The sequence below is a fragment of the Heterodontus francisci genome, chromosome 2 (genome assembly GCF_036365525.1).
Source record: "Heterodontus francisci isolate sHetFra1 chromosome 2, sHetFra1.hap1, whole genome shotgun sequence".
Taxonomy (NCBI): domain Eukaryota; kingdom Metazoa; phylum Chordata; class Chondrichthyes; order Heterodontiformes; family Heterodontidae; genus Heterodontus; species Heterodontus francisci.
Genome location: NC_090372.1, coordinates 32,271,533 through 32,286,666, shown reverse-complemented (window position 1 = coordinate 32,286,666; position 15,134 = coordinate 32,271,533). Strand labels below are relative to the sequence as shown.

Here is a 15,134-nt window from a genome sequence, read left to right as displayed (position 1 = left end):
TCACACTGAATCAAGCAAGTCGATTTCTGAGTTTATTTAACAGCTTGGGAATTGTAATGAAGGAACCTGGGTGACAAAAAATGTCAGCTGCCAGAGACCCTCACATGGGATTCAATCCAGATTACTGGATCATTATTACTGTATCAAGGACATCCCCCACCAACTAATTCAAGTAAAGAGTTAACTAAAATTCTGGAATCAAACAGAGGGGCTATGTAGGGGTTAGATTTAGTAACAAATTGTTTGTCGCATATGCCAAATATGATGGAACAGAAATTTATTATTTATTTTCCTCCCATTTTCCAAGTTGTTTTCTCCCTCCTACACCAGTTTCCAGCTGAAACAGCAAGTGTGCAACCTGTTCCCACGCACTGAGGGCAATTTTAACTGACTATTGAGATCTGACACAATGCTAGTTTTACATGCTGCCCGATTTTACTCTACATTGAAGTCAATATTGGGTGTTGTGTAAAATCAGTGTTCCACCCGATCTTATGGGTTTCCTGCCTAGCATGTGAGGTTAAAATTACACCGATCTGCTCAGCACTGCTCCTGCTAAGAAATATAGAGTCATTTGCGGTACAGAAGGAGGCCATGCAGCCCAGAGAGTCCCCGCCGGCTCTCCACTGAGCTATCCAGTTAGTCCCACTTCCCTGCTCAATCTTCGTAGCCCTGCAAGCCTATTTCCTTCAAGGGTCCATCCAATTTCCTTATATGGCAGAACAGTTCAGTTGCAGACCCATTCTTGCATCAGTTGATGAAAAAAAAGGTCCTGTTTCCCAGCAAATGCCATCTGTGCTTGATGTGATCAAGTTCCTCATTTTCTCTATATGGACTCCCTTTAGGTGGTGACGTTTCAAGGAAAGTGCCTTTGTACTGTATGGTAATGTTAACTGTGGCTCAGTGGTCGCACTCTCGCCTTGGAGTCAGAAGGTTGTGGGTTCAAATCTCACTCCAGAGACTTGAGTACATAAACTAGCCTGGCACTCCCAGTGCAGTTCAGAGTGAGGACTTTTGGATGAGAGGTTAAACTGAGGTCCCACCTAACCTTTCATGTGGATGTAAAAGATCTCATAACACTATTTTGAAGAATAGGTGCATTCCCTCCGGTGTTTTGGCCAATATATATCCCTCAATCAACATCACTAAAACAGAATATCTGGTTATTACCACATTGCTCTTTGTGGGAGCTTGCTGTGTGCAAATTGGCTGCTGTGTTTTCTACATTACAACAGTAACTCCACTCCAAAGGTACTTCATTGGCTATAAACGTTTTGGAATGTTCTGAGGTCGTAGAAGATGCTGTATAAAGGCAAATTCTTGCTTTTTTTCTTTCTTAAATTATGCATATTAAGTTGATTTTGTATGTCTTCAGCAGTGTGCCAATGTCTTGCTGAAAATTGCTGTACAAAGTATTACTATTGCTGCAGCTTAATCAAATTCTATTAATTCCAGTGGAATGACTGCACTGAAGAAATTTCAGTCGAAAGACAAAGGACAAGACAGTTAGATAAATAGCAGTACTGCTCAAGATAACATTCGCGTTTAACTCTCCTTCACTCTCCACATAATCAATTACATTAATATTCATTAATGCAGAAACCTAAATGTGTGCACTTAGCAGAGCAGCAATAAATTCCAGCTTGTTTCCAATGACCTTGAACTCCCATTGTTTTTAACGGGCAAAGCCACAATGGAACCCCACAGACAAAAATATCAGTCAAAAACCTCACCCCTTCTTCCTACTTCTGTTTATTTTGTGATAGGCTTTTATTAAAAATGTAAAATTATGCTATTCAAGGCCACTGATTAGTCGCATTCATGGAATAATGGAAGGAGATTCACAAAATACCTGCATAAATCCCAGTATTCCATAAAAATAAATTTTGACTGACTCAGGTAGTCACCAAGAAGTCCAATAGGGAATTCAGAAGAAACTTCTTTACCCAAAAAGTGGTGAGAATGTGGAACTCGCTAACGCAGGAAGTGACTGAAGTGAACAGTATAGATGCATTTAAGGGGAAGTCTGACAAACATATCAGGGAGAAGGGAATAGAGGGCTATGATTTATGATGATAGAATTAGATGAGGAAGGATGGGAGGAGATTCGAGTGGAGCATAAATGCCAGCATGGACAGGTTGGGCCGAATGGCCTGTTTCTGTGCTGTATATCCTATGTAATCAGTCACTAAATCAGTGGGTCTGAACATGTTAGACAGGAAAATAAAGTGCACCATCTTCAAACTTGACAGAAAAAAAAGTGAAAAGTAAATGTTTCTCTGTTGCATGCAGCGGATGACAAATATTAAGGAAAGAAAGACTTGCATTTATATCACATGTTTCATGACCTCAGGCCGTCCCAAAGCGCTTCACAGCCAATGAAGTACCTTTGAAGTGTAGTCACTGTTGTAATGTAGGAAACCTGGCAGCCAATTTTCATACAGCAATGTCCCATAAACAGCAATGAAATAAATGAACTTATCATCTGTTTAAGTCTTGGCTGAGAGATAAATGTAGGCCAGGAAACCCCAGAACTCTCCTGCTCTTCTTCGAACAGTACAGTGGGATCTTTTATGCCCATTTGAGGGGAAAGATGTGGTCTTGGTTTAATATCACATCTAAAAGACATGCATTCTCTTTTGTAATACTCCCGCACATGTTTTCTTACCTTCATTTAATACTACCGTAGCTCAACAAATTTATCTTAGCATAAAATAGGAATCACAGTGAATGGTTACCTTGTTTTGTTTAAGGGCACCCTTTTCCTTCATGTGTGGACAATCCTTTCCTGTCACGATAGCTTTGATATCAGCCACTGGTACTGTTTAAAAAAAAAGAAACTCTTAACACACAGTTGCTGCTTCTGCCACCAGAATACAATGAATTACCATTTACAGCACAGAAAGAGGCCATTTGACTTAACAGGTCTGTGCGAGAGTTCATGCTCCACGTGAGCCTCCTTCCACCTTACTTCATCTAATCCTATCAACATAGTTACAACACAATATTTTATTGAGAAGTACTGTTCATCTTCTAAGCATTAGCTTTTGATTTGTATTTTGTGATAGAAGAGTTTAAAATATTTTAAAAATAGGGCAATTTCCCCCTCTCACGTGTGCTCTTAGCCTCACCAATTAGGAGCACATAGCAGGAGATTGAGCGTGCACAGCCCATAATTTTTTGGATTGACAGATGAAAATTGTTAACGTGTGTAGCACTGCACTGGGAATGTGCAGCAGATTTCTCCTTGAATACAACTGCTCTCTGGAAAAATAAACGAAGGACCAAATTTGCCACTAAAAGCAGCTACTCATCATCCTTTTAAAAGCTTGATTCAAATATCCATGAATTCTGGTGTGGCATCAGTTCTATGATGGTGCTATTGATACGACCATATGAACATATGAATCAGGAGCAGGAGTAGGCCATTCGGCCCCACGAGACTGCTGCACCATTCAATAAGATCATGGCTGATCTGATTGTAACCTCAACTCCACATTCCTGTCTACCCCCCGATAACCTTTCACCCCCTTGCTTATCAAGAATCTATCTACCTCTGCCTTAAAAATATTCAAGAACTTTGCTTCCACTGCCTTTTGAGGAAGACAGTTCCAAAGACTCACAACCCTCTGAGAGAAAAAAATCCTCATCTGTCTTAAATGGGCAACCCCTTATTTTTAAACAATGACTCCTAGTTCTAGATTCTCCCACAAGAGAAAACATCCTTTCCACATCCACCCTGTCAATACCCCTCAGGATCCTAAATGTTTCAATCAAGTCACTTCTTACTCTTCTAAACTCCAGCAGATACAAGCCTAGCCTGTCTAACCTTTCCTCATAAGACAACCTACCCATTCCAGGTACTCGTCTAGTAAACTTTCTCTGAACTGCTTCCAACACATTTACATCCTTCCTTACATAAGGAGACCAATACTGTACACGGTACTTCAGATGTGGTCTCACCAATGCCTGAATAACTGAATCATAATCTCCCTACTTTTGTATTCAATTCCCCTCGCAATAAATGATAACATTCGATTAGCTTTCCTAATTATGTGTTGTACCTGCATACTAACCATTTGTAATTCATGCACTTGGACACCCAGATCCCTCTGCATCTCAGGGTTCTGTAATTTCTCACCATCTAGATAAAATGCTTTTTTATTCTTCCTACCAAAATGGACAATTTCACACTTTCCCACATTATACTCTATTTGCCAGACCTTTGTCCACTCACTTAACCTATCTATATCCCTTTGCAGTCTCCTTATGTCCTCTTCACAACTTACTTTCCTATCTATCTTTGTGTCATCAGCAAATTTAGTAACTATACCTTCGGTCCCTTCATCCAAGTCATTTATGTAAATTGTAAAAAGTTGAGGCCCCAGCACCGATCCCTGTGGCACACCACTCATTACATCTTGCCAACCAGACAATGACCCATTTATGTCTACTCTCTGTTTCCTGTTAGTGAACAAATCTTCTATCCATGCCAAAATGTTACCCCCTACACCATGAGCTTTATTTTCTGCAATAACCTTTGATGTGGCACCTTATCAAATGCCTTCTGGAAATCAAAGTACTGGTTCCCCTTTATCCACAGCACATGTTATTTATTCAAAGAACTCCAATAAATTGGTAAAACATGATTTCCCTTTCACAAAATCATGTTGACTCTGCCTGATTACCTTGAATTTTTCTAACTGTCCTGCTATAAGGTCTTTAATAATAGCTTCGAACATTTTACTTATTACAGATGCAAAGCTAACTGGCCTGTAGTTTCCTGATTTCTGTCTCCCTCCCTTTTTGAATAAAGGAGTTACATCGAATGGAACCTTCACCGAATCTAGGGAATTTTGGGGAATCAAAACCAACGTATCAACTATCACACTAGTCACTCCTTTTAAGAGCCTAGAATGAAGTCCATCAGGACCGGGGACTTGTCAGCCGGCAGCTCCAACAATTTGCTCAGTACCACTTCTCTGGTGAATGTAATTTTCTTGAGTTCCTCCCTTCTTTCCATTTCCTGATTTACAGCTATTTCTGGGATGTTACTTGTATCCTCTATGGTAAAGCCCGATGCAAAATACCTGTTCAATTCATCTGCCATCTCCTTATTTTCCCTTATTAATTCCCCAGACTCACTTTCTATAGGACCAATGCTCACTTTGTTAACACCTTTCTTTTTTTGATGACACAAGGTCAGGCAGGTTTGCTACAGTGGTATGTTAATTAATGTGGTCTCCTCATATTCCACAAATACTGCGGGAGGTGGAGGGAAACGGAGGGGAGCATCTGTGTGCTGCCAGATTACTTTTGTGCTGCATTGCAATTTAGCTCAGGTACAATGAAAGAACATTGGACCCTGTCAGCATAGTCTATAGAAAGAATGCTACCTGTATCATCACATGCATTGAAAAGCATGCAAGCTGCATAGTGCTGTGTGAGTAGTTCATGCTATTCAGTTATTGACACTTACACTTGTCCTGCAAAGATTCGTGCGGCACCTCTCCCTGAGGGCTCTCCTCCTGGTCCCCATAGTGCAGGACTTTGTGGTTTGGCGAAAGACGGCAATACCAGAATTTGTCTGTAAAAGTAATAATTTTGTCACTTCCATTCTTGGTTTATATGCTCATAGTTTTGATTATAAACACTCTTGTGCAATATATATAATTATTAAAAAACTGAAATGATACAGATAAGACATTGGCCCAGACCAAATATAATCATGGATTCAGAGGCTGAATCAATAGAAACATTCCAAAATCTGATTTTCCATTCTTGCTGGACTGCACTTGCTACCTGGCACTGACACTCCACGAAGGGAAGCATCTGTCAACCTAACTATCTGTGGATCTTGTTTCATAGAACCGTAGACAAGTTACAGCACAGAAGGGGACCATTTAGCCCGTCATGGCTGCGCCAACTGAAAAATCTAGCCGCCCAATCTAATCCCACCTTCCAGCAGCTGGTCTGTAGCCTTGCAGGTTACAGCACTTCAGGTGCATGTCGAGGTACCTTTTAAATGAGCTGTGGGTTTCTGCCTCCTCCACCGTTTCTGGTAGTGAATTCCAGACACCCACCACCCTCTGGGTGAAAAAGTGTTTCCTCATGTTCCCTCTAATCCTTCTACCAATAACCTTAAATCTGTGCACCCCCCCCCCCCCCCCGGTAACTGACCTCTCCGCTAGGGGAAACAGGTCCTTCCTGTCTACTCTATCTAGGCCCCTCATAATTTTGTACACCACAATTTAGTCACCCCTCAGCCTCCTCTGTTCCAAGGAAAACAATCCTAGCCGATCCAATCTATCGTCATAGCTGCTACTTTCAAGCCCTGGCAACATTCTTGTAAATCTCCTCTGCACTCTCTTCAGAGCAATTATGTCATTCCTGTAATGTGGGAACCAGAACTATACACAATACTCCAGCTGTGGCCTAACCAGTGTTTCATACAGTTCCAACATTACATCGCTGCTTTTGTACTCTATACCTTGGTCAATAAAGGAAAGCATTCCATATGCCTTCTTCACCACTCGATCTACCTGTCCTGCCACCTTCAGGGACCTGTGGACATGCACTCCAAGGTCTCTCACTTCTTCTGCCCCTCTCAATATCCTCCCATTTATTGTGTATTCCCTCGCTTTATTTGCCCTCCCTAAATACATTACCTCACACTTCTCTGGACTGGATTCTATTTGCCACTTTTCCGCCCACTCAACCAAACCATTGATATCATTCTGGAGTCTATAGCTATCCTCTTCACTATCAACTGCACAGCCAATTTTTGTGTCATCTGCAAATTTCCCAATCATGCCTCCCACATTGAAATCCAAATCATTAATATATACCCCAAACAGCAAGGGTCCCAGCACTGAGCCCTGTGGAACACCACTGGAAACAGCTTTCCATTCTCAAAAACATCCGTCAACTACTACCCTTTGTTTCCTGTCACTGAGCCAATTTTGGATCCAACCTGCCACATTCCCCTGTATCCCAAGGGCTTTCATTTTTCTAACCAGTCTGCCATGCGGGACCTTGTCAAATGCCTTACTAAAATCCATGTAGACCCCACATCCACTGCACTACCCTCATCAATCTTCCTTGTTGCTTCCTCAAAAAACTCGATCAAGTTAGTAAGACATGACCTTCCCTTAACAAATCCATGCTGACTATCCCCGATTAATTTGTGCCTTTCTAAGTGGCAGTTTATCCTCTCCCTCAGAATTGATTCTAATACTTTACGCACCACCGAGGTCAGACTGACCGGCCTATAATTATTTGGCCTATCCCTCGAACCCTTTTTAAACAATGGTATAACGTTCGCAGACCTCAAATCCTCTGGCACCTCGCCCATATCCAGTGAGGATTTGCAGATGATCCTCAGCACATCCGCTATATCCTCATTGGCTTCCTTTAACAACCTGGGATGCAATCCATCTGGCCCGGGCAATTCATCCACTTTCAAGGATGTCAGACCCTCTAGTACTTCCTCTCTCATTATGCTAATCGTATCGAATATTTCACACTCCTCTTTTACTACAATGTCTGCATCAACCCTTTCCTTTGTGAAGACAGAGACAAAAAACTCATTAAGCACCCTGCCCACATCTTCTGCAGCCACGTGCAAGTTCCCTTGTACATCTCTGATAGGCCCTACCCTTTCCTTAGTTATCCTCTTTCTCTTAATGTACTGATAAAGGTTTTCCTTGATTTTATCTGCCAATAATTTTTTATGCCCTCTCTTTACTTTTCTAATTTCTTTTTTTACTTCACCCCTGCACTTTCTCTACTCCTCTAGGATTTCAAAAGTATTAAGTTTGTTGTGATCGTCATAAGCTTTCTTTTTCTGCTTTAACTTACCCTGTAAGCTTCTAGATAACCAGGGGGCTCCAGATTTGGCCATACCATCCTTTTTCTTTGTGGGGACATGCCTACACTGTGCCTGTAGAATCTTGCTTTTGAATACCTCCCACTGGTTTGCCACTGATTTTCCTTCAACTAGCCGCATCCAGTCTACTTTTGCCAGATCACCTCTCAGTTTCGTAAAATTTGCCTTCCCCCAATTTAGAACTTTTACTCCTGTTTTATCTTTGTCCTTTTCCATGATTATGCTAAATCTAACTGTATTATGGTCGCTATCTCCAAAATGGTCACCCACTGCTACTTCATCTACTTGCCCAGCTTCATTACTGAAGACTAAATCTAGAATTGGGCCCCCTCTTGTTGGGCTTGTTACGTGCTGGCTAAAAAAGTTCTCTTGAATGCAGTTCAAGAATTTTGTGCTCTCTGTGCCCTTTACACTGTTTGTATCCCAGTTGATATTAGGGTAGCTGAAATCCCCAACTATTATTGCTCTATAGTTTTTGCAAACACTATGGAATTAGTGCATAAAAATACAAGAGGTAGCGACAATACACCCAAAGACTGATAGCACCCACTCAGACCCCTGGTGTCAGCTAAAAGCTACTTTGTAAGGTTCTTCCCCTACCAGTCTATAATATGTACAACTGAGCCATGTATATGGTATACCAACAAAACAAGAAGGTGCATTTATACCGCACCTTCAAAGCAGTAAAATATCCCAAAGTCCCTCAGTATATGAATATAATGTAAATGCAATGCAAAGCCTTAAATGATGAGACAGTAGCTGTGTGGTTTCAGCCTTTCTCGTCACAAATGTACATGCCATCCTTGCATAGGGGCCATGTTAATCTACACTTCTACACTGTATTGTTCCAATTTCAGTATATGTACAGCCAAAGTGAGCAAATTCACTCTGTTCTGATGATGGCATCAGGTTTTCATTGTATTTTATCGATGTCAAGAAGCTCATCAAAACCATGAGGAATGTAGAATCACCAGCAAATGCAACAAAAGCTCCTCACTGCTCAAAAAGGATCTGAAATTTAATCGGAGGTGATAACTCATTGACTTCCAACACATTTCTGTGGCTTTGAATCTTGCCTTCAAACATTGGCACCAAAACTAACCAGCAGCAAGAGTTATGTCTGCAATATGGACTGCTCGTGTTTCCCTTCCATGTGGCAGTCTAGTACCCAGAGTGCACAGTGCACGATATAATTCAAACCATTTTCAATCATAATAGGATTGACTACATGCTTATTACCAATGTCAAGGCTAACAGAAGAGGTTTTGTACCTGAGTGGTTATGTGAAATGTGTCAGAACAAATAAATTAGGGTTCAGTATCAAACTCAATTCTAGTCTATTTCACCTCCTTTCAATAAGACCCAAAGTTGTCCAATATAAAAGGATCGTGATTTGCACACAATAGAATTTTAATGCTCCTAAGTTACAGAATCTGCTGGACCTCCAAAATCCGTGCCCATCTTTCTCCCAAATCCGTGTTTTTGACCATCTGTGATCAGGTTTCTATCCCTGCCACAACAATGAAATGGCCCTAATTATAGTCACAAATGATATCCTAGGTGATTGTTATCGTGGTGCACTATCCCACCTCAACCTTCTCAACTGACCACACCATCCTCCTCCAACACCTTATCTCCATTGTCTAGCTGAGTGGGACTCCCCTTGCCTGGCTCCATTATTATCTCTCCAGTCTTAGCCAGAGAATCACATGCAACGGCTTCTCTTCCCAGCTCCCGCTCTGTATATTCTGGAGTCCCACAAGGATCTATCCTTTCTCTCTCCTATTTTTGCCCCTCAGCATCATCATTCAACAATGTGACATCAGGTTCCACATATATGCTGAGGACATTGAGCTCACCTCACTACCACCACCTTTTTCGATCCTTCCACTACCTCTATGTTGTCAGACTCCTTGTCCAATGTCCAATTTTGAATAAGCCAAAGTTTCCTTCCCTTAAACATTGGAAGACTGAAACCATTGTCTTTAGTTCCTGCCTAAACTCTGTTCCCTAGCCACTGATTCCGTTCCCCTCCCTGGCCACTTTCCCCAGGCTCAAGCAGACCGTTTGCAATATTAATCTCAATCTATTTGATCCTAAGCTGAGCTCCATCACCAAGACTGATACTTCTACCTCCGTAATATTTCCAGTCTCCATTTTTGCCTCAGCCAACCTGCTGCTGAAACTTTCATTCATGTTTTTGTTATCTCCAGACGCGACTATTCCAATGCTCGCCTGGCTGGCCTCCCATCTTCCACATTCCATAAGCTTGAGCTCATCAAAAATCCTGCTGCTTGAATCCTAACCTGCACCAAGTCCTGTTCACCAATCATCCCTGTGCTCTCTGACCTACATTGGCTCCTGGCCCAGCATTGCTTTTGTATTAAAATTTTCATGCTCATGTCCAAATCCCTCTATGGCTACACCCCTCCCTATCTCTGTAATCCCTAACCCTGCAAACCTCCAAGAGCTCTGCATTCCACCAACTCTGGCCATTGGCAGTCGTGCCTTCTGCCACCTTGACCCTAAACTCTTGATTTCTCTTTCTAAACCTCTCTGCCTCTCCACTGTTCTCTCCTCTTTTAAGACACTCCTTAAAACCTACTGCTTGACTAAACCTGTCCTAATATCTCCTTCTTCGGCGCGGTGGCAATTTTTGTCTGATCATACCCCTGCTAAGCACCTTGGGATGTTTCACTATGTTAAAAGTGCTATATAAATGCACATTGTTGTTCTTGGTCTGTTGCACTGAATGTATGCAACATTGATATGTAAGAAGAGACCAGCAGCCCTGTCTTCCAGCAATGTGTAATGTGTACTCTGATCACACGGGCAGGATTTTATTTTGGTGACAGAGGTCCCAGCAGCTGGCCGGAAGGTGGGTGGAGAACCCACCTCGGCTCTCCTTTGGACCCACTTGCAATCAAATGATGGGCAGCCAATTTAGCTGCCTGCCATCGGAGACGCGTTCCTTTAAGTGACGAGCTCCTGCTTCCAGAGCTGCTTGGCATTTGGAGGGCTGACAGCGCCACCAGGAGCAGTGGCCACTGCTGGTTCTGCAGAAAGCCTGCAGTTCCGAGGACGTCGGAGACACTGGGACAGGTGAGGGGGGTTAGTGAGGGTGGGAGGGTGGCCAGCACTGCCGGGAGGTGGGGTAGCCTCTGGGATCTACATGCAGTGGTGAGCCCCTCAGTCCTCCACGAAATTGGAGTGGAGGTGGGAACACGTCCTTATGGGTCACTTAAGGGTCTCAATTGGCCTGGGACAGTAAGGCCGTCTTTGGCCTTCTCCGCCCCAGACAAAATGGCAGGGGGCTGGGCAATGTCACGAACGGCACCACTTGCCCTTTTGTTTCTCACCCCCCCACCCCACCTCACTTCCATTCCTGTCTCATAGAGCAGGAGAAAATACTGCAATAAAAGTAAATCTCGTCTGTTCAAAAGCATTTTGACTGTCCGTTAACTTCTAACACTGGGAACGGCATCACCTTTAAGTCATGCAACATTCACCCAACCTAGCCTTACTGTGGCAGGACCATCACGAGAAGGTCTGCAGCAGTCCAAGAAGGCCCCCAAACATCTTCTCAGGGCAGCTAGGGATGGGTAATAAATGCAAACCTTGCCAACAAAAAAAAATTATATAATGCGTACAACTATGGAAATACACATAGCTCTATACTGTGCAACTTAGGGGCAGCTTATTAAAAATGTATGAATTAATAACTCAAAAAATTCTAACAGTTATTGAGAACAAAATTACTCTGACGGTAAGTATGTGGAGGGATCTATTTGATTGTGATGTCAATGACCAGAGTCGGCATTTCCAATACTTGTATATAATTATAGTGTTCATTTTGGTAGAGGTTTGGGTGAATCTGTCTACTCAATACCTTGTCGCCGGCGGCTGCTAATCTTCCTGAAGCAGGTTCCTTCACAAAGTCGGTTCAGCCGCTGCTGTTTGACCAACTCCAGGATTTCAGGCTGAATCTTCTCTCTGAGTTCACTGCAGGCAGAAAGATCAATGGTCAAAAACAAAGCTCTACTCCTGTAAGGAGCAGCGGGGCGGTGGTGGTAGTGTGTGGCGGGGAGTGAGTGTATGGGGGGGTTGGTGAGTGTACGGACGGGTTTATTTGTTTGTGTGTGTGTGTATTGGGGGGTAGTGTACGGGGGGGAGCAGAGCATGGGGGTTGAGTGTATGGGGGGGGTGAGTGTACGGGGGTTCGGGGTAAGTTATTAATTTTTGGGCGGCACAGTGGCTCAGTGGTTAGCACCGCACCCTCACAGCTCCAGCGACCCGGGTTCAATTCTGGGTACTGCCTGTGTGGAGTTTGCAAGTTCTCCCTGTGTCTGCGTGGATTTCCTCCGGGTGCTCCGGCTTCCTCCCACATGCCAAAGACTTGCAGGTTGATAGGTCAATTGGCCATTATAAATTGCTCCTAGTATAGGTAGGTGATAGGGACAGGTGGGGATGTGGTAAGAATATGGAATTAGAGTAGGATTAGTATAAATGGGTGGTTGATGGTCAGCACAGACTCGGTGGGCCGAAGGGCCTGTTTCAGTGCTGTATCTCTAAAACTAAAACTAAAAGGGGGTGAGGGGGGTGTGTACGGGGGGTGAGTGTACAGAGGGACTGGGGGTGGGTGTACGTATGGGGTTTGGGGGGAGGTGCATGTACGGGTGGATCGGCGGGGAGTAGAGGAAGCTCGAGGACCAGCATCCCATTTACCAATTAGGCACACTACAGCCTGCCGGACTTAACATTGAGTTCAATAATTTCAGAGCATGACGGGCCCCCCATTTTACTTTTATTTTTAGTTATTTTTTTCTTTTTCCTTTTTAACAATTTTTTTGTGTTTATTTTATTTTATTTCATCTTAGTTTGCTCAGTTTGCTCACCCACTTTTTTTTCATGTTTGTACGTGCGGCTGTTCAATTTTCAGTCTGTTAAAACCCTATCTGTACTAATACTTTGTCTTTCAACACACCATTAACATATTGTTTGCCTTTGCTCCACGACCTTCTGGACAGCTATTCTGTGACCTTGTCCTATTTACACCTTCTCCTTTGTTATCTCTTGCCCCACCCCTGCTTTACTTGCTTATAACCTTTCACTTTTCTAATATTTGCCAGTTCTGAAGAAGGGACACTGACCTGAAACATTAACTCTGCTTCTCTCTCCACAGATGCTGCCAGACCTGCTGAGTGTTTCCAGCATTTCTTGTTTTTATTTCAGATATCCAGCATCTGCAGTATTTTGCTTTTATTTAAGGCTAATTTCTGTTTGGTGTTAATTAACATTTATATCTTCAGTTCCAGGAGGTTTGGCAACTCGAGTTATGCTGCATCTTACTTGGGTCCTCATATTTGAAGGGGACCTTGGGAACAGGTGACAGTGACCTCTGTGTTAATCCATCCGAGTACATTGTTGGAACAGAGCAAAGTGAGTTTGTATTTTGCACCTGGATCCATGCTATGCCTGACCTGGGATGAACTGATGCTGGAATTGCATGTTCAAAGCAGAAAAACTGTTCCATTCTCCCATACTGGCATCCCTTAAAGTGATGAGCATATGAATTCACCTCCGACACCTCTCAACAACAGTTAAAAAGATTGCGAAGCTAGACCCAAGGAAAGGGTTACAATTTTGGATGAGCACTTAGTCACACTAAATGTAACTATTCAATGTGCTAATCAAACAGAGCTCCACAGGTAATTACTTACAATTATCCCACTTGTTACCCCTTTTAAAACCTTAATCAATGAGGCTCTGTATTTCACACTGACATTTATTACCACACAGTAAACTGTGCAAACCAGAATATAGATTCACATCTCACAATTCAACATAAATCCTGACACCTTCACAGTCTTAACGTTGATACTAATTTGAACACATTTGCAAATACCAGTTTTAACAAACACAGGTTTCATTTACAATGTGGTAAATCCATTTCATGCAACATTTTGATTATTTCTTCTCCCCTTTTCGAGTGATTTTCCTCCCTCTCCATGTCATTTCCCAGGTGGGAGATCTGTTATTCTCTCATAAGCCATTAGCAGGTGAGGAAAACTTATCCTGAGGTTGAAATTTGGAATCCTGGAAATAAAAGCCTGACTGTTTATTGTCTTTAACTCAACTGGTCAAATCTTGGAACTTGTGTGCAAAACTATGGGTGCAATCCTACGTTTAGCTGCTGTATAGTTCTCACCACTTATAGAGTGTGCGATTTGCCCACATCTGATCTGACATTCGAGATCCTGGAGCAGCAAACAGTGCAAAATGGGACCTTGCTATCTCTATCAGCTTTTCAGATTTAAAATCTACGGTCTGAAATAATGCACAAAGGACATTTGGTTATTCAGACTTACAGTGGTGGATCCCTTGCAACGTTTAATCTAAAATTCAATACACTGAGAACCTCCTGGCCAATACCGCGCAATTCTAAAAGAAGATTTAATTTATATGGCGAAGGCTAAGTATTTGAATGCAGGCAACTGGCAAAACCACAGTGTCTTGAAGAAATTACTTAATTCAGCTTCTGATGCTATTAGAATTTCAGATAAATCAAGCAGAATTAGTGAGTAAACACAGCTGTTTCTAACCAAAGTAAGCAGAGCACTTAAAATGCTATAAGCGTCAACTTTGAAACCGTTGTTAATGCAAATGGCTAATGAGTGGCACATTTTGGTTGATATAAGCAACTGTCCATTTTAAATGTGGGCATTTTAAGTGCTGGGTACTGTAATACATTGGTTGAGAGGGGACCTTTGATATAGCATTAAGTACAAGGAATGGACAGTCTGTTCTTTGCAGAAGTGATGAGCAATCACACTGCCTGGTACAGTTGAGTCATGCAGAGCAGAAAGGTCTCATGTTTGATCTCTGTGCTAAATGATGGCAGTATTGAAGCCACAACTGGCCTCAGTAGGTCTGGGGTAAGCAAGGAGGGGGGAGGGGGAGAAAAATGGATCAACTAGGGTGGTTATTACTGATCATATCCTGTGACTCACCCTGGAAAATGGCACATATAGATACGGGGATGAGGATAAGATTCAGTTGTGATGTCCTTCATTCCCAAATAGCCTGCAATGATGGATCACATGAGATTTGGGCAGTTGGATGGTATGCCAGAAGGTTCCACATGTAAAACTGTGCGCCTAGGCCAACAACCTCAAGAGGAAGGGAGAAAATTTGGCTAAAAGGAATCAGATGCTCTTCCTTACAGTGAATGATCTGTTCTCACTTT

General features: G+C 42.6%; 1 protein-coding gene across 7 annotated transcripts in view; it reads right to left on the bottom strand.

Annotated features, from left to right (window-relative positions):
• The window catches only part of elmo1 (engulfment and cell motility 1 (ced-12 homolog, C. elegans)), a 321,507-nt gene that overhangs the window by 8,161 nt on the left and 298,212 nt on the right, over positions 1 to 15,134 (bottom strand). For all 7 annotated transcript variants that reach the window (XM_068056594.1, XM_068056610.1, XM_068056619.1 and 4 more), the window contains 3 exons: positions 11,778 to 11,890; positions 5,480 to 5,587; positions 2,739 to 2,821 (listed from right to left, as the gene is read on the bottom strand). In XM_068056594.1, coding sequence (XP_067912695.1) covers positions 2,739 to 2,821; positions 5,480 to 5,587; positions 11,778 to 11,890 — 304 coding nt within the window. The remainder of the gene's footprint in view (positions 1 to 2,738; positions 2,822 to 5,479; positions 5,588 to 11,777; positions 11,891 to 15,134) is intronic.